At 40.3% G+C, this 20,911-nt stretch overlaps 1 protein-coding gene across 1 annotated transcript in view; it reads left to right on the top strand.

The window, feature by feature from the left end:
• Window positions 1-20,911, top strand: part of ANK3 (ankyrin 3) — a 307,582-nt gene that overhangs the window by 229,612 nt on the left and 57,059 nt on the right. The window contains exons 27-28 of the mRNA XM_054982849.1: window positions 10,876-11,100; window positions 18,435-18,589. Coding sequence (XP_054838824.1) covers window positions 10,876-11,100; window positions 18,435-18,589 — 380 coding nt within the window. The remainder of the gene's footprint in view (window positions 1-10,875; window positions 11,101-18,434; window positions 18,590-20,911) is intronic.

A 20,911-nucleotide genomic window follows, 5' to 3' on the forward strand; every position in this document is an offset into this window, starting at 1 on the left:
CAGATTGACAAAAACAGAGAGGAAAGAAAGTAGACTTTTAAACTGCAACAGACTAGCGAAAAGGAGGTGAAGACTCGGCAGGAGTTGTATTTTAAAAGAGACTAAGTTTAAAGAAGTTATTACAAAAATCGGACTATTGTTTTGAATACCTGTGGTTTTGGAGCTGTGGGAAAAAGACACCATCGCGAGACCTGCTGTGGGAAGACGGGAGACAGGAAGTGCGTAACAACAATAGAGTGGCTGGAGGGAAGCGGCCCTTGCCAAAGGACAGGAAGTGGGGAATCGCCATCTTTGAAAGTGGAAGGGTCGTGGCTTCAGCGGAAGAGGAAGTAGGCCATCTCGGATTATAATAACATAGAGAAACCATAGAGAAAAGACGCCCGACATTTTGGATATAAAAAATTAATTTTGGCAAAGATTGGGACATTTAAAAAAAAAAAGGAAAACGTTTAATTATACGCCACGGAGCTGAGGAAGAGAGCAGATTCGTGGGAGCGAGCTAAAGCAAGCCCCACGATGTCGAAAAAAGAGTGGCAATCGGCAATAGAAAACTTGGACAAAAAACTTATAGACATGATGAAAGAACTTAAGGACACGAAATTGGAGCTTATTAAAGAGGTCAAGGAAGTTACACAGACAGTAAAGTCGGAGCTCTCAGAAGTGAAAAAAGGTGTGGAAACGATTAGCAGTGAATTACAAGGAACGCAGCAGAGAGTTAAAACAGTAGAAGACGCGATGGAGAATTTAATAGACACGCAACAAACAGAGATGAGGCTGGTGAAGGGGAGGATGTCAGTTGCAGAAACTAAACACATGGAGAAGCAGCTTCGTTTTCGTGGTCTGCCAGAAGTGGAAGGGAAGTCAGCGCAAGAACAGATGACTGAGGTGCTGGCTGATTACCTGGGGAAGGAGGAGGAGGAAATTGTGGCTATCCTAGATGTGGCGTATCGTGTGAACTCGAGAATTGCAACCCAGAGGAAACTACCAAGGGATGTGATTGTGCAGTTTACAACTAGAAATATGAAAGAGAGGATTGTGACCAAACAATTTCAAGATCCATTGGAGATTGATGGCAAGACGATTATTATAATGAAGGAACTGCCCAGATCAGTGTTATTGGACAGGAAAAAATATAGAGTGCTAATTCAGACTTTGAAGGACATGAATATCAGATACAGATGGGAGTTACCGGAAGGAGTGTCCTTTGAGTTTGGAGGGGCAAAAAAACGTATCAGATCTGAGCGGGAGATGGAGAGATTTATCAAGGACAATGAAAAAGACTTACCAACAAAACCATGAATATGGAGTGTAAAGTATTATCTTGGAATATAAATGGACTAAACTCACCGAATAAGAGAAAAAATATTTTTCATTGGCTACTAAAACAAAAATGTGATATTGTTTGTTTGCAGGAGACCCACATTAGAAAACAGGATGTAAAATATTTAAAATCTGGAAAATTGGGCAAAGAATTTGTAGCGGCTTCCAATAAGAAAAAAAGAGGAGTGGTGTTGTATATAAAAGAGGAGCTGCAGCCAAAATTTGTTATGAGAGATGTGGAAGCTAGATTTGTAGCAGTGGAATGTAATTGGAACTTAAAGAGAGTGTTGGTAGTCGGACTTTATGCACCTAACGGTGCAAAGGAAAGCTTCTTTGAGGACTTAAGGAAGCATCTAGACGATCTTGTATATGACCAGATAATTCTTGCTGGAGATTTCAATGGAGTGACAGATTTGGAATTAGACAAAAAGACTACAAAAGCACAAAAGAAAAGAGGACTATTGCCAAAGCTTTTTTTTGAGTTGATTCAACAAGAGACTCTCGAAGACGTATGGAGGAGAGAATATCCTAAAACCAAACAGTTTACTTTTTATTCTGCAAGGCATCTTACATTATCAAGAATTGATATGATCTGGGCCTCAAAGGACTTAGCGCTATGGACTAAGGAGGTAGAAATAATGCCGATGGTAGGCTCAGATCACAACCCAATTATGTGGAAATTTGGAAAAAGGAGAAAAAGGAAAGCCTGGAGAATAAATGAGGACCTGTTACAGGAAAGTGAGAATATGGAAACACTGAGAAGAGAGACTAAGTTTTTTATACAATACAACGTGAATAAAGAAGTACCAACCAGTAAAGTTTGGGACGCGTACAAGGCGGTTGTAAGGGGCATACTAATGGACTTAAATGGTAGAGCAAGGAAAAAGAAAGAGGAGAAAAGACAAGAGATTGAGGAGAAAATAAAGGCCAAAGAAGTACAGTTAAAAAAGAGACCAGGGAAAAAGAAAATACATCAGGAAATCAAAATTCTTCAAGAACAGTTAACAGCAATGAGTAACAAAGAATTGGAGTGGAACCTTAAAAGACTGAATCAAAAAGCTTTTGAGGGTGCTAATAAACCTGGGAAATATTTGGCATGGCAATTAAAGAAGAAAAGGGAAAAGAAAATAATAAATAAAATTTGTGAAGAAAACAAAACGTATTTGGAGCAGACTACCATTAGCAGAGCCTTTTATAAATTTTACGCTAAGCTGTATAATAAAAAAGAAGTAAACAAAGAATCAATAGCATCATATTTGGAGAAAACCAAACTTCCAGAGATCTCGGAAGCTTGGAGAAATAAGTTGAACAGTGAAGTAACTGATGAGGAAATAAATATGGCAATACAATCTGCAAATCTAGGAAAGGCGCCAGGGCCAGATGGACTTACGGCTAAATTTTATAAGACAATGGCCAATGAACTGGCACCATTCCTAAAAGAGGTGATGAACGGAGTTTTTAGGGATCAAAGAATTCCAGACACTTGGAGCGAAGCGAATATATCATTGATCCCAAAAGAGGGCCAAGATCTGACTAGCGTGAAAAATTATAGGCCTATATCACTACTTAATAATGACTATAAAATTTTTGCGAAGATATTGGCGGAGAGATTGAAGGGGTGGCTCTCGGAAGTCATAGAGGAGGAACAAGCAGGCTTTTTGCCAGACAGACAAATAAGAGACAACTTAAGGACAGTGATCAATGCTATTGAATACTACGACAAGCGTTGTGACAAAGAGGTTGGTTTCTTCTTTGTAGACGCTGAAAAAGCGTTTGACAATTTAAACTGGGATTTTATGTTTGCCACTATGGAAAAGCTACAACTGGGAGAAAGATTCGTCAGAGCAATCAAGGAAATCTATAGAGACCAGACTGCAGCAATTGTAGTGAATGATGAATTGACCAAAAAATTGACGATTAGTAAAGGAACAAGACAAGGTTGCCCGTTATCTCCATTGTTGTTCATTTTAGTATTGGAGATTCTGATGATACAAATTCGACAAGATGAGGAAATACGAGGAATAAAAATAAAGGACTACTCATATAAGGTCAGAGCATTTGCAGACGACATAATGTTAATTGTAGAAGACCCACTGGAGAACATGCCAAAAGTGATAGGCAAGATCAAGGAGTTTGGAGATTTGGCAGGTTTCTTCATTAACAAAAAGAAGTCAAAGATATTATGCAAAAACATGACTAAGCAGAAACAACAATTGTTAATGGAAACAACGGATTGTGAAGTAACTAGTAAGGTGAAATACTTGGGAGTTGAGCTGACTGCAAAAAATATAGATTTGTTCAAGAATAATTATGAAAAATTATGGACTCAGATAGAGAGAGACTTGATCAAATGGAATAGATTGAACCTGTCATGGTTGGGCAGGATTGCAGCAGTTAAGATGAATGTGTTACCAAGAGTAATGTTTTTGTTACAGACAATACCAATCATCAGAGACTCTAAACAATTTGAAAAATGGCAGAGGAAAATATCAGATTTTGTTTGGGCAGGCAAGAAGCCTCGAGTGAAAGTAAAAGTTTTACAAGATGCAAAGGAGAGAGGCGGAATGCAACTGCCCAATCTGAGACTTTACCATGATGCAATCTGCCTAGTTTGGCTAAAAGAGTGGATGACATTAAAGAATAAGAAACTATTAGCCCTAGAGGGATATAAAAAAATTTTTGGATGGCACGCATACCTATGGCATGACAAAGTAAAGGTCAACTCGATGTTCCTGCATCATTTTGTAAGGAGAAGTCTATTTACAATCTGGAAGAAGTATAGAACTTACTTACAAGAAGGAACCCCCTTGTGGGTGGTTCCATATGAGGTGATAGATCCGAGAGCTGTGGATAATGAACAACAATGTTTAACGTATAAAGAAATAACTAAGATTGAAGTATCTAAACTTAGAATAAAGACGCAAGAGGAACTATCACCTAACTATGATTGGTTTCAGTATAGACAGATTAGAGACTTATACAACTCAGACTTTGCAAAAGGGGGCATACGAACAGAGAACTCGGAACTAGAGCAGACCCTTCTTAAAGAAGACAAGAAAAGAATATCCAAGGTATACCAAGTATTGCTGAAATGGTATACTGAGGATGAGATAGTTAAAACACAGATGGTGAAATGGGCTATAAATTTCAATAAAGAAATAACAATGGAGGCATGGGAATACTTGTGGAAAACTACAATGAAGACAACGACATGTATTAATATTAAAGAGAACATTTTCAAAATGATCTATCGTTGGTACATGACACCAAAGAAGATTGCGCTAGGGAATTTGAATACTTCTAATAAATGCTGGAAATGTAAGAAACATGAGGGCTCCCTCTATCATATGTGGTGGTCGTGTGAGGTAGCTAGGCAGTTCTGGGGGGAAATAATAAGAGAAATGAGTGAAATTTTACAGTTTCAAATAAATAAGAACCCAGAACTCCTGCTGCTAAACTTGGGAATGGAGGGAATTCCAGCCCATCATAGGACGTTGATTTTTTATATGACTGCAGCAGCTAGACTTTTGTATGCGCAGAAATGGAAAGTACAAGAAGTACCAACTATTGAAGATTGGATCTACAAATTGCTGTATATGGCTGAAATGGACAAGATGACAAGAAAACTGAGAGATCTGGACTCAGGGCAGTTCAACACAGACTGGGAGAAGCTGAAACAATACCTGGAGAAGAAATGGGAGGTGGGAGGAAAACTGTGGCAGTTTGAGAACTACTGAAATATAATAAAAGTATAAAAGAGAGGGGTGACTTTACCGGGGGAGGAAGAGAAATGTGAATTTATAAGCAGTTAGATTAATTGATTGAGATATATATAGATATGTATAGGTCAACTGATAGAGAATAATTAATGATAAGGTTTAAACATGAGGATTGACTAACTAACAATATTTTCTTTCTTTGACAAGATTTATATGCACCAAACTGAATGTATAGAAGAGTTAAATTGATTGAGTATCCGAGGAGTTATATAGAATTACCATAAAAAGTTGAAATGAGTAATATATAGAGAACAAATCAAATTGTTTGATTTAAATGTGGGAAATTTTTATGGTTTATGATATATAGGTTTATATAGAATTATTCAAAACTGGAAAATGGGATAAATTGTTTATCTAAAGACGTATAGTTTGGGTGTATAATAATTAAAGGAGTTAATGATGCACTGCTTAATATAATGGGGAATGTATATCTGTTTTAGACAGAGGAATTTAATAGAAGTAAGGGAAAAGGGACAGAGGGTGGGAAAGCTGTTGGAAGTCAACAAAAGGGGGGGAAAGGGAGGGGGTTAGAAACGAAAAATTAGGGGAAAATTGATTGTAATGTAAAAATAAAAATGTTCTAACCCAATAAAAAATTTTTCAAAAAAAAAAAAAATATTCACTAAAAATACCTTTGAGGATCTCACACATTATTGTGCGTTCATAAAATAAGAGTGCTCTTTGTGAGAAACATAAAACCAAATAAGAAACTTTTTTTTAAAATGTAAAGTCTAATATAGACTTTCATTATGATGGACAGGTTTGTTGGAGAGAAGCTTATGTGCCACTTATGTGCAGGGGCCTGGAAAGGTGAGGTGAAGTGCGATACTTTGAACATCCTTTGGATACACGTCCACTAAGATCTAAACTACAAGAGATGAATTACATGAGGATGCTGACAGAAGTGAAACTGACAGAGAAGGCTCTGTCAGTTTCACCTCCCCTTCTGGGAGGCGAAGAGGAAATAAACCCTCAGAAGAGCCATCTTTGCTGGCTCTGTAGAGGGAGGAAATTGACAAAGCCTTCCCATCTGTCTTTTAAAACTTGGATTCTCGGCTAACATTGCGTCACTCTTCACTTGAGTGTCCCTCGTGTAATTTGTCTCTTGTCGTTTAGGTCTAAGTGAAGGATGAGGCAACAGTTCTTGAGATCAAGAGCAAACTTTGCCAATATTGTAAAAAGAGAAAAGTTTACTTTTTCTCCTAGGTCAGAAAGTAAAGAGACAGACTTAGGGACACACATTTGTATGAGGCTAAGCTGACTGTCTGCTTCTGATGATCCTGTTCATACTGTACGAAACCTGATCCTTCTGTTTGCCTTTCCCTGTCCTGGGCTATGTTCCTTGGCCAACCTGGATTAACATGATGTCAGGAACTGGCTTTTTAAAAAATATAGATTACACTTTGAAATACAGAAATCAATGGCTTGAATTTTAAACCTTTTCTCTGCTTGTGCAGGGCTGTCTTCCGGTGCATTCCTCTGGTGTTAGGCTCTTCCTCTCATGCAAGGCCAATGTCTTTCAATGAGTGAAAATGTGCTCAGTGGTATATAGGAATGTGGCCCATAACAGAGGACTGCTTCTGTGATAGACAAAGAGAAAGAAGGTTTAGTATCCAAGCCAATGTAAATGTGAAAACTGGCTTAGAGAAATGTGCAGCAACCTAAACAAACCCACCCAAACAGGCATAAAACAGACTTTCAGTTCAATCCTAAGAAGAGTTATTCCAGTCTAAGCCCATTGATTTCAATCAGCTTAGACTGGAGTAACTCTTCTTAGGATTGCACTTTGTTTGGTACCTGATTACCTTTTGAGTCAGGCGGAATGGGTAAAATGGTGTTTGATGACCACGGTAGAGAAGAATATTTAGCATACTGTTCTTGCCCCGAGGCAGCATGGAATGAGCAGTAAGCCAAATGAAGCCACAAACCAGGTGGCACAGAGAAGCATAAAAGAAGACTGAAGGACCAAGCGCATGGATCAGGTTTTGATCCCCAAGTTGGCTGAGTGCAGCGTGAACCACGACAATTTGAAAAAGCAGCAGTAGCCCCCGGCAAAGTTTTTCCCAGACTGTTGGTGGGGGATGTCATATATTACCATTTCTCATTAAAATATCTCTGCATAAAGAAAGCTTAAATGATCGGGAGAAGGATTTTGTTGTGCCTTTTCCCCGATGTTCTGCTTTCTGTGGAAAGGGAAGGTTCTCTTTTAACCATGGAAGAACATTCAAACACGCACACTCACAGATGCACGTATCCAACAACCTTAAGTAATTGTCCAGGAAAACTTTTACTCATGTGTTTTTACTGTTTGTGTAAATTCTTCCCGACCTGTCCATTTTTACACCTTTTGGGACCCTGTTACATTTTAGCAATAGTTTCCCCTCTTTCTTTAAATTGATGCAACTTTGCCTGTGCAAATGTAACTGCTGCCAATGTTTTATTGACAGATGTTGCGATTTAGCCTTGTGATTAAGTCAATTACATCAGTTCATAATGTTAACAATCCTCTGGGGACTTTGCAAGGTAATAAAGGGCCATTGAGAGCTGCAGCTTTTAAAACTGTGGCGTTCCTTTGAAACTTTGGGCTTTCTCAGTGCAAAAATCATTAAAGGCAAACAATGTCTCTTTTCCTGGCAATATACAGAGGATATTGTACACACTCTCAGTTCACAGAGGATGATAGTAAAGCCCAGCAGACCTAAACAGGGCTCCAAATTGATCTGTTTGAATACCTTACAATATGCCCCAGAACCCTCTTCAAAGCAAGGTGGTTATAAGTCAGGTGGGTGGGAGAGAGGACAGCAGAAGTGTCAGGAGGGAAAAGTTGACAGAAGGTGAAAAGTGTGGAAGGCACTGGTTTAAAACATCAGAGACGTTCCAGTTGGGTGCAGGGGTGGTGGGCTTTAGAAGTCTGAGAAGAGTCTGGGTTTTAACAAAGAACTGAATTTCCTTTGGGACCAGTTTGGTGTAGTGGTTAAGAGCGATGGGACTCTAATCTGGAGAGCTGGGTTTGATTCCCCACTCCTCCGCTTGAAGTCGGCTGGGTGACCTTAGATTAGTCACAGCTCTCCGGAGCTCTCTTAGCCCCACCCACAACACAGGGTGATTGTTATTGTGGGGATAATAATAACATACTTTGTAAACCGCTCTGAGTAGGTGTTAAGTTGTCCTGAAGGGCGGTATATAAATTGAATGTTGTTGTCGTCATTATTTATTTCTCCCTGGATTTGGCCACTAGTTCTTAGCTAGGCAGAATAGCAGTCAAATGGCAGATAAGCAAGAATGAGTTCATTTGTATGCCATCCAGGGCCTTGTGGTCTTGCCTAATATCGTGTCTATTTTATAATGAAAATATATCTTGTTTCTAGCGAAGTGGCAGCCATCCTGGAGCCTAGCAGCTTTCAAGGAGAACTCCACTCCATTGCCCAGAGGCTGGCCCTTTAAATCTGGCTCTTTTTTTGCCAGTGTTTGGACATATCCTCCTTCAGAAGCCATGCAGATGAGAAATTTTTTAAATGTATAAGTTGAAGAATCAAGGAACGTCAAGGGGGAATAGTCCCATGCTTTGAAAAATAGTGAAAGCGAAGAGAAGCTAATTTGCATGAAGCATTGTAGTCCAGTGGGTGGAGAATAGACAGAACTTTTGCTAATCTAAAGCATATTATTGCCCATGTTATTCAGTGAAAGTCATTAGACATAGAACAAGAAGGACAAAGAAAGAAATATTGTCAAAAGGAAAATATTGCCAGAATTTTCTGAGGTATGGGAGAACTCAGGCATTGGGCCTAGCTCCCACAGAGAGCATCTTCATATTTGGAGATCCCTCCTCCCCATTCTGTATCCTTCTCTCCAACTCTGATCTAAACATTCCTGCAGATAGTTGAATAGACTTTTTGTCTACTCAGCTGTCTCTGGACAAATCAAAGCAGACCTAACAGCCATATGATAGTATCCTATAGCTGAGCTTTCTTTGGATGCATCATTTGTAAATTCGTTACATTTATTGGCTTCAGTCCCAACTAGTTTTCTGTGGACCCAAGGACTTCCGTTTGTGAAGCACACTATTCCCCGTGCTCTGTCCTGTGGTAACATGAAATGCCCCCTCCCCCTAATAGGGAAAATCTCATTCTGTGAGTGGAAGTACTTGTAGCAGCAGAAATGCTAGTTGGGAATGGATTCATCCTATCGTAATTACCTCAGAATACTGCCCTTGATTGTTGACACCACACTCTAGGATAAATGCAGTGGACTTCTGGTTCTGATTCTGGATTTAGTGGCAGGGCACATCACTTATGGTTGGGCATGGTTAAGAAGAAAGAGGAGCATTGTGTAAGCACTTCAGTGCATGTCAGCCTTTGTGAAAAGTGCTCAGAAAAACACTTTGCTAGCATCTGGAAATGATAACTTTCTAATCCATTTCCCCCAAACTTGTTCAACTGCTATGGTATCTTCATGTCATTATGATGACATCACCATTAGAACTCATGTATGGAGTCTGGTGTTACAGTGTCCTAAAAGCCTCTACTGAGATTCCATAGTGCACCAGTTATGTCATGGGTTATATTTATTGGCCACTGGGGTGTTGGAGTGCAGAAAGAATTCCTTATTGTTGTTTTGGTTCATACCTTAGCGCAGGGGGTTCAGGATTTTCAGCCTTCAAAGAAATCTCTCCAAGGAATCAATGAGTATTTGCGCATTGCAGAGGATACTGGAGCATATTTTAGAGTACACAGAGATGTGTTTGGCTGTGTGAACTGAGAGGGTAACCTAAAAGATACCCACGACTTCCATACAGGTATTCATTGCAAGAAAGCCCTGGTAATGGTGGTTAAGCAGTCTTTCTGCAAAACTTGTCCTCTGTTACTGTTCTCATTGAAGCATCTAAGAAAACCTAGGGCTCCCCAGAATGAACTTTAAGAAGCACAGCTTTCGTACACAGACATTAGATTATATTTCTGAAGAAGCTTTGGCAATCTGGTTCTGTTATGCTCTGTTTCTGCACATTTCTAAGCTGCAGCATGTACGTGTACTTACCTGATGGCCACCTGCAAATAGCTGGGGAAATTGCATGGAGAAAACATTTTTTTAAAAATCACCTCTGTCCCCATTCCACAATCCTGACTTAATTTCCCCACCCTCTGCAGCAATTTTTAAGTTTTAAAAGAAACTTAGGACTAGATCTAATCATGAATGTCTGGCGATCTGGCCTCAAAAGTCAACGAAAAACCTTGAAAATCCCAGCCTTAACAGATTCATTTACAAATAAATGTTAAATCACCTTCATAATACTTTTTCTTGTGAATACCAGCTTCATTCTTTGAAACACCGAGTGTCACAGAATATTTAATAGTGCACTGTAGGTGATTAGTGCATGGATGACGTGCTAATATTTTAATTACAGTAGACTAAGGCACACATTTTAACCATATTTGACCTAGCATTTTTAAAACTATTTTAAATTATCAATGCAATCCTCAATGTTCTGTTCTGTCTATCAAAGTTGATGGGATTAGAATGGTGCATTCTATTAAGGAATGCACTGGGTGCCTAGTAGGTATAATTGAATTTCATAACAAGAAATCATGCTAAGAGTTGTGTCGTGTATACCTTGTGCCATGGAAGTGTGAACTTTGTGATATGTAGTTTTTTTTTAATGTGGTCTTCATTGTCACTGGTTTCATTTTAACAGCGTGATTTTGGTTTACATTTATGGTTGTACCTTTAAAAAAACAAACAGAAGCTTCTAGATCACTTATCTTCTTGTATTTCCATGCAGTTTTTTGGTTAGCTTTATGGTGGATGCCCGTGGAGGTTCCATGAGAGGTAGTCGTCACCATGGCATGAGGATTATTATTCCTCCACGGAAATGTACAGCGCCTACCCGCATCACCTGCCGCTTGGTAAAGAGACACAAACTGGCCAGCCCTCCACCAATGGTTGAAGGAGAAGGATTGGCTAGCAGGCTGGTGGAAATGGGGCCTTCGGGTGCACAGTTCTTAGGGTGAGTTGCTGGTAAATGCTGTTGCTGGCTGCCGTATTGCATCTGTAACCGTTTTCTTTACCATTCTCAATTGTTGCCTGTTTAAATAACCTACTGTGAGGTAGGAATCTATTCCTTTTTTTAAAAGTTTATCTGCAGTTCTATTGTAGGCACAATTCTCTGTGATATCAACAAGAATTCTGCCTATGGACATACAAAATGAAAACCCCCACCCAAATGTTTCTCTTTTATCGCTCTTGATTCATCTCCAGTAATGTCAAAGGGAGATGCACATAAATATAGAACGGAATGGGTCAGAAGCCATGTTGAATTAAATGTCCACCACCAAATCATTCTGAAATGCCTTTGATTTCCAGCTGTCTACTCTATACCAAAACCCTCCCTCCTTCTTGAGAACTGCATGCCTTCACTAACGGAAGAGTGATTTAATAAGTGTGAATTTTGTGGCACCAAATCTGATCCATTGAACTAACACAAATGCCAACGGCAGGCATTTTCCCAAAGCTAACATTAGGGGAAACAATCCACTATGATGTGGGGTACAGAAATAGACATATATATATATATATTTATTTATATATTTAACTGATGATAAATTTTGTTCATTACCACCCATGGTCCCTGGTGGAAAGTTCTGTTGGGAATGACAGCTTGTTCCTAACCCCCTCTTGTTTCTCTTCCTGCTGCATGGATGTTATTCAGTAAACTACACCTGCCTACCAATCCTCCCCCTCTAAATGAGGGTGAGAGCATGGTTAGCCGTGTCCTGCAGCTTGGGCCTCAAGGAACAAAATTTATTGGGTAGGAAGAAAAGATATCAAATGTCTACAAGTTTTTTTTTTTCTTTTCAAAATTTTGGTTCTGCTTTCTTTTCTTTTCTTTTTCCTTTTTGGTCATTCCCATTTTTTTTTAAGTTAACAAAAAAAAATAAAAACAACAACCTTTCAGTTGATTTTCTCGTCACTGAAAGAAAAATCATAGTGGCTTGATTTTATTCTAGCACTGCTCCTGTTACTGATCTTGTGCTTCTAGGCATGCGGAATTCACTGCAAGCATTTCTGCTTTCATAACTTCTGTGCTTTTTTCCTAATTTCAAAACAAAAAATTTAACTGTTTCAGCTGTGTTGAGTACAGTAAAAACAAAAATACAGTGGTGATCCTTTGATTTTTAGCCTTGTCGGTCGAGAAGGTATTTACATGGTTTTGGAGCTGGCACGGCCAAACTTGGGCCATTTTCTAAAGTAGGTATTTGTAAAGCAGGGGTGGCCAAATATAAGCCTATGGGATTCAAATTGTGGTATAATGAGAAGTTCTATAATGGTGGGCAAACTTCCCCAAAAAACAGCATTTTCTGTTTCTGAACCTTTCCAGCACTGCATTACTATTGGAGAGCGCTGAGAATATTCCAGGGCACACATTTTGAATGTGGCCTACATGTACTAAGAGAACTCCTTAAACTCTACCTCAGAATCTTATGCAGCGTACAGGAATCTCTCGGCAGATTAATGGGTTTAGAACAAGGCTTCTTAGGAAGGTCTGTCTCCCCCTTTGGACAGCTTCTTCTGATTGGTGAGGTACTTTGAAAAACACCCTATTAGAGGGACTGTTGTAGCCAGAGTTTGTGCATTCCAAATACTCCTAGCCAATTTATTTCTCCTTTCCTATTTTCCAAAGATCTCCAAGATTGGGGGTGGGTGTCGCAATTAGAGATGGGCACGAACCACAAAAAAACTGAACCATGAGGTTCGTGATTTGTGGATTTTCATGAACCAGGAACCACGAACTGGCACAAACTGGGGGCCAGTTTATGAAGCAGTTTGTGGTTCGTGGTTCATGTGGATTAAATGTCCCTTTCCAGCCACTTAGCAGCAGCAGGGAGAGGAGCATTTGACAGTTTAAAGGGCCCTTTCCTGCCTTCCAAGTGGCAGGTCCCTTTAAACTATCAGCTGGCAGGCGGCAGGAGGGGATCCCCCACCCCCACCCCCACACTTACTTTACCCTGTGAGCCCACAGCAGCCTCCCCCTCCTCCCGCGAGGGGCAGGAAGGCTGTTTTGGCCTCTTCTGCTGCTGTGTGGGCCCACAGGGTGGAGGAGGAGGCCGAAAACGGCCTTCACGCCCCTCAAATGGCCACCGCGGTGAACTGGTTTGCTAACCACAAACCGGCCTGGTACGTGCATTTTTTGGGGTCGTAATTCGATTCGTGCCCATCTGTAGTCAAAATTAGCACTTCAGCTGGGAAGGCTGTCCCAGGTGCACCTTGGAAAGCAATGGGACTTATAACTTATGTAAAATGCTTAGAATTCTTAATAAAAAGGTAAATTAGGTGATCTTGACTGTTAAGATGAATTAAGCATATTTTCTTGCTTTCACATTGTTTAGATGAAAAGTCAGATCCCAGTTGACCTACAGACTTGATGAGGGCAGCTAGCCATGTAGAGAGGCATTCTTGCATCCTGTCATTGGCAATGTGCCTAATGCCTGAAATAGTGAAGTGCATCCAATCGTTTGATACTGCTGATAGAGCAGGAGAGGATCTGAAACACAGAGATGTGATCCACTACAGTCAACAGGACCACTTTTGCCAGTAGGTGTTTTGCCCCGCAGCTTGTGAGCTGATTCAAGTATAGAACAGTAGTCCCCAACTTTGTTGAGCCTGCAGGAACCTTTGGAATTCTGACATAGGATGGTGGGCACAACCACAAAATGGCTGTTGCCGGAGGTGTAGCCAGCCACAAAATGGCCACATGCGGAAGAAGTCCCCAAGTGCAGGGGAGCAGAGGGGTGATTTAAAAAATACATCGGGAAAGAGGAATGAAAGAGAATAAAACCAACACAACTGCTGTTGAAACAACATTATTTTAATCATGTCTCCACTGGCTAATCAGCAGAGTCCCACCAGAGCCCACACACTTTCTAAAAATACTTGGTATGCACCAAAGAAGGTGTTGGCAGACACCATGGTCCCCACGAGCACCATATTGGGGACCCTTGTTGTACGACTTCAAAGAGCAGGACCAATGTCAACCTTCTCTCAACCCCAGTGCATAGATGGGAGACTGGAGATGACTGACAGGTTCCTGCTGTGTCCATAATATGTCTATGTACTAAACTTGCCACTATCTTCTAATGAGCTTTTTAGAACTCCAGGAGTGGCAGTTTGGCCACCCCTGTGACCCAAAGCTGGTCATGTTTATGAAAATTCAATAAATGATCTTGTTGAATAACACTGGTGAAAAGTTAAAGCTTTTAAAACTGAATTATGTGTCAGGTAGAAAAACGAAGTATGAATTTTATCTATGTGCAAAAATCAGAAAACCGTATTCTTCATATTTAAAACCTCGAGTATTTTGATTGATTGCAAGTCAAAGGTTGCAAAGTTTAATGTATCATGTTGTTCCAAGTCCTGTATTCAATACCTGTTCAATACCTTCTCTGTGAGTATTGTTTATCTTTGTGCACAAAGCGGTGTGGGTCTTCTACAGAGAGACAGTATCTAACATATTCACCTGCAAAGATTGTATTAAAAGGATAATTTTCGGTGTGCTGACATTTCTAACTTTGGAGCAAAGTTAGGACAGGCAAGCAAGTGGAACTGATGATATCCATCTCCTTCTCGAGGCCCTGGAACAAATCCTCAAACACAATATTAAAGAAACAAAATTGGCACACTTCACAGATATCAGCAAGGATACAATCCAGCCTGTTAAGTACTTTTTCATCCCATTGATTTCACTGGGAATGATTTAGGCATGTGCTTAAATCAACCCCTCAAAATCAAAGGGATGTAAAACTATTTAAAATAGATGGATCGTGTCTTACATTTTCTTAAACTGCTGTTATTGTTGTTTCTAATACACCCTCCCAATTTAAAAAAACAAAAAACTATGATCTGGAGAAATTATGTATCCTTGCTAAGATAGCTCTTTAACTATTTACACAGCACTTCTGGGGTGCTTCGTAAATGTTAAATATTACAACTTGCCATTGTATTTTCTGTTCAGTGTAAAAGGGGCAGAGTTATGTACAACCTCTGTAGGAAAATAATGATACTGTGTCTTAAAGCTGCATAATCCATAACAGTTCGTGTTTCTGTGACAAGATCTGTCAATTGCTTTACTTTCCCATGAGTACTTTAGCACAACTGTCCGTCTTATTAAGGAATGGCATGGAAAGCAAAGAGCTGTACCTGTTGACTTTCACATTGGCCACTTTACTATGCACTCATAATCCTGAGTAGAGGGCACACAGTCAGGTAATAGGAGGTGTATTATTTAATAGAGGGATGAGGAAAATATAACTACCAGTACAAATGCACAAGATGGTGACTTTGTGCCAAACCAGCACATTTGTGACCACCAGCTTCAATAAGTCTCCTTTGTATAGCGACAAAACATCTAGCCACTACACATATATTTGATTTGATGAGTCCCTAGCCTGTTCTGTTGAATTCACCAACCAAGAACAGGACGAGTAACTTGTTAGAATTGGTACCCTTTGTGAAAGGTCTTCAGCACCAAAATTGTGAAACTTAGCTGTTGTGTGTGATGCAGGGCTTTTTTTCAGTGGGAATGGGGTGGAATGGAGTTCCAGCACCTCTTAAAAATGGTCACATGGCCGGTGGCCTCGTCCCCTGATCTCCAGACAGAGGGGAGTTTAGATTGCCCTCCATGCCGCCGAGCGGTACGGAGGGCAATCTAAACTCCCCTCTGTCTGGAGTCCAGGGGACGGGGCCACCAGCCATGTGACCATTTTCACCGAGGGCAATTTAAACTTTAACACCCCGCCCCCTGTTCCAGCTGACCCAAAGTGATGTCATTGTGCGGTCTTGAGTTCCACCACTGAGTTTCACCACCTCTTTTCCCAGAAAAAAAGCCCTGGTGTGATGTATCCTCAAGATTAGGCCCAGTATAAATGTAATAGTCTCCATCTCCTAACTATGCAAACTCCTTTTGAGCCATGGTTACAAACTTCTGTTTGAAACTAACCATGATTAGCAGCATCAAAATCAGTGCAGGTGTAATATTGCACCTTAATCCATTCCAGAAAAATGAGAGGAGAAGAAGGGGGGAGGAGTATGGAAACTGTGGATCTTCCTCACATTGCAATGTCATTGACATCAATGGGTTTCGAAGAGCGCTGCTCTGTTTAGGATTGCACTATAAGTATCCTAATCATAGTTAGGAGATTTGCAGCATAATCCTGTGCAGATTTAACCTAGTATAAAATCCATTTAAATCAGTGGGTTCGGACTGATGTAATTCTGTATAGGATTGTGCTGTAATAACATTACGTTGTCACTGGACTTTGCTACCATGGAAAGAAATAATGTCACTGCTGTCCGCTGGAATGCAAAATACAAAATATTTCCTTTAATACTCCAGAGTAACAGTGCAGTCTTAAACCGAGTTGCACCTAAATCCATTGAAATCAATGGGTTTAGAAGGGGGTAACTCAGATTGGGATAGTTCTGTAAATTCCGGATACTTTCTGAATCTACAGACTTATATTGTTATTTGATTTAAAATATCCCTCCTCTGAATCCGCCATTCCAGTAAGACACTACCAACAGTTCCAGTAACATCTGCAATGCAATGCAAGTCTCACGATCAAAGAATATAATCCAAAATAAATAAAAGGCCAGAGAAAAGAATAAACAGATAATCACCAAAATAAATTAGCTGTAGGCTTTTAATTTTAAAGCCCAGCAATCTCCATTCCAATACAGGGTGAATTTCATATGATCACAGGTAAGATCATGTGATCAAGTACATTTCAGGAGCATATAAGGCAAGGGAGCAGGGCAGGGGAAGTATCTGCACAAACTCTCTTGGGTCAGGGTCTAAATTACTGCTGAAAATCAGTCAGTTGAAGAAATCATTCTTATGAGCAGGGCTTTTTTTTAGCAGGAATGCAGTGGAACAGAGTTCCGGAACCTCTTGAAAATGGTCACATGGCTGGTGGCCCCACCCCCTGATCTCCAGACAGAGGGGAGTTTAGATTGCCCTCCGCGCCGCTCACCAGCCATGTGACCATTTTCTCGGAGGGCAACCCACTGAGTTCCACCACCTGTTTTCCAAAAAAAAAAAAACCCTGCTTATGAGGGACTTAAACCCAATGTTGCAGTGGAGCAGAATATACACTTTCTATGCAAGTCAATGTAAATGTGCCTTGTCAGCCAAATGGAACGTATGTTTTTTGTTTGTTAGACCTGACTGTGTCCCTTCTATACCTTAGAATTAAATTTAGTCTTTGCCTATGTCCATGCATCTCCCATTGATAATGATCAAAGTAAATGCAGGGCTGTGTGTATTCTATGATTCTGCACAACGTCAGGGGGGAAAAAACCCACTAAATGTGATAGCGGGTGGAGGATTCAGCTTCCTGAGACTGTTCACCCCTCCCTCCTTTACAGAAAGCAAGTTTCTAGTCCTTGTAGCAGTAAAATCAGCTTTAAAAGCATTGATTGTTAATATTTCCAGGCATTGGGGTGGGACTTGTATTCCCAGTTTACACGCTTCCCCTTCATTAGAAAAATATTTGCTTAATTTTTAAAATGTATAGACAGTGGAGAATTCAACTTTCTCTTTACATTGCAAATAATCTTAAATGGAATAACATTGATGCAAAATTATAATTAAAAAAAATTAGCAAGAGTATGCATGGCCCTGAATAAACTGCATTGTGCATGCACTGGGCTGTTTCCGTGCTGATCCTTCTTGAGCACAGAAAAAACAAATTTTAGCTTCCTCATAGTTTCACCTCTGTTCTTTTTTTTTAAAGCCAGTTTCTGGACCTTATGATTGTGAAGATAAGCTTGAGATTGGGTACGGCAACCCAAAACCAAAGGGGTTGCCACTCAGCAGGCATGAGTCTGCACGTGATGCCTTGTTTTATGAAATAAATCTTGCAAAGTAGCTTCATTTGCATACTTTTGCTTTGGCACAAAACTTTTTTTTAGCACCAAGTACACACAGCCCTGAGTAAGTGGCACTGTATATGTACAGCTAAGTGCAGGATCAGCTCACCTGCTGAAACCCTTTCTTTTTGGTTGCTTGTATGTATTTTGGACTTCTTTACTTTTTTGTTTGTGTAAATTGCTGTATGTCAGCAGTCTCCTGTGTATGCTTATCTTGAATGTGTAGTCGGAGCGATAACATAACTTGCAATCTTAATTGGAAAGGGTTTTGCAGTTTTGCCAATTATTAACCATTTCCCCCATAAAGTGTGCTTGCCATTGTATGACAAACAGACCTCAGTGAGCAAGGGATGTTTATTTAGGGGAAAAAAGACAGATGTGATATGACATGCTTCTCTTTATCTTTATTTGGTCTAGTCCTGTCATAGTGGAAATCCCTCATTTTGGATCAATGCGTGGAAAAGAAAGAGAATTGATAGTGCTTCGAAGTGAAAACGGTGAAACATGGAAAGAGCACCAGTATGACAGTAGGCACGAAAACCTCAGTGAAATTCTCAATGGCATGAATGAAGGTACATATGTTACAGCATCACTCTGGCCTGGGCAAATGTTAGTTGCTGGGAAAGTATCAGCTGGGGGGAAAACTCATTGAAAAAAACAAAGCTAATTCTCAAATTGTACAAATTAAGTCAGTAGTAAAATAGAATGTTGTATGGATACTTCACCACCACCAAGGACATACAACCAAACACGTCGTGCATGCCGGTAGAAAAACATACAACCTTCTGATTCCGAGCTACTTACAGAAGTGAGAAGCAGCTGAGTGATAATTCTTGGTAGCTCCTGTATCTGATAGCAGTTTAACTTCATAATTATTACTTAAAAGTAGAAGACCTGCAAGGACTCATGGTGTGATGGGGAATCTCATTTCACTATTCCATCTCTCCCCATTCGCTTTTCCTTTTTGCCTTCCCCTGCTAGTGCCAGCAGCCCGTCCCCTTTTCTTTTCTCCCACCCACCAACCTACCCACCTTTTCCTGTTTCTCCCCTGGCAGCCTCTGCCCCTTCTCACTCACCTTCCTTTTCTCTTCCCTTCCTGCAGCCTGTTCTTTTTATCTTTTTTTGCTCCTTTCTCCCCCAGCTTCACATTCTCTTCCTTTTACCTTTTTCTTAGTCTCCCCCTCCCCTCCCTGAAATGTTGAAGCTTGGACTCTTTGATAGAGTTGGTTGTTGTGGGTTTCCAGGCACTCCAGAAATGGCCACTTTAATCTCACAATGCACCGTTGCAGGACCTCAGTGGCACACTTTCCATAAAGAAAAGAATATTGCTTCTGTGATTATGGGGAGTTTCTAATCTCCAGTGTTTTTAATTTGATTTTATATTTTTCTGGAAACATGGGGCTTTCCCGAGGCCCGTAGAAACCCTCCCCCCATCTCCTCCCTGTCCTTACTGTGTGGATTTTTTGTTCCACATTCTAGAACCTCGTTCAGAATTAGCTATAATAATTCTCCTCCTGTTTATTTTATTATTATTGTTGTCGCTGATTATTTATAGTTCTTGATATTTATCAGATTTATTCCTTCCCTTCGCTCCACCAAATTCCATAATTTCTGGGTTTTTGTTGGAATACCCATTGTTTCTTACTTTGTATTGTCGAAGGCTTTCACGGCCGGAGAACGATGGTTGTTGTGGGTTTTCCGGGCTGTATTGCCGTGGTCTTGGCATTGTAGTTCCTGACGTTTCGCCAGCAGCTGTGGCTGGCATCTTCAGAGGTGTAGCACCAAAAGACAGAGATCTCTCAGTGTCACAGTATGGAAAAGATGTAGGTCATTTGTATCTACTCAGGAGGTGGGGTTGAGCTGAGTCATCGTTTCTTACTTTGTTGTCATTTCAGTTTGTGCCATTGTTAAGATACATATCACTAGTTTTCCTTTATATTCTCAGCCCCATTCTCTAACAAAGTTTTGGACTGTGGATCCACAACTTATTGATCTAAATGTGATTGTCTATATGAATTTAGTTAATTAGTTTAGCCAAGCGGGGGTTGGAGAAGAAGGCATGTTCCAATCAGAATCGGCCACTTTCCAAAATGCCAGTTTGTTTCTCCTGCAGTAGAAATGATAAATTCCCTTGGAAACACTAAATAATTCTTTTGGTACATTCAGTAGCCCTACCAAGGATTGCTTAGGCCAACTCTGATGGGCCTCAGAGTTAACCTGTGATTATGAGAGAGAACTGTCTGAACATATATCCTTTCTGGATGGAAGGGTTTGTGTGCGTTGTTTTGCATCAGAAGCAGCCCAGCTGCCGTGAAGAATAAAGCTCTCTGAGAGCAGAACTACAAGTGACAAAAAGCACAGGTTGGACACTTGTCAGCTTCCCTCAAGTTGTGATGGGAAATGTAGGCATCCTGGTCTTGCAGCTTGGCTCTCCGACTGCTGTCCAACGGACTTTTCAACTGTCACTTGTCCAACATTCCACCGAGCTGCCTACATTTCCCATCAAAACTTGAGGGAAGCTGGCAAGTGTCCAACCTGTGCCTTTTGTCACTTGTGGTTCTGCTCTGAGTTTGCACAGGCACACATGCATATACATGAGAGGAGATGTATCTCTTTTGTCCACCATAAACTTTGCTCAGGAATTACCATTCCATTTGGACTGAATTGTAGAAAACACATATAAACAATGCTTCAGAGTATTTTTACATTAATTTTGCTTAAATCTGTCTAGTTCAAGGGTTGGCTGGGTGGGTGATGTGTTCTCTTTTAAAGGAATCCCATCCTTTTCCTCATATTAATAATGTTAACCTATGACAGAAAATAATGCACATTAAAAATATCAGATAAAGAGTGATTCCGCACACGTTGGATAATGCACTTTCAATGCACTTTAT

This window comes from Eublepharis macularius, chromosome 6 (genome assembly GCF_028583425.1).
Source record: "Eublepharis macularius isolate TG4126 chromosome 6, MPM_Emac_v1.0, whole genome shotgun sequence".
NCBI classification, from domain to species: Eukaryota; Metazoa; Chordata; class Lepidosauria; order Squamata; family Eublepharidae; genus Eublepharis; species Eublepharis macularius.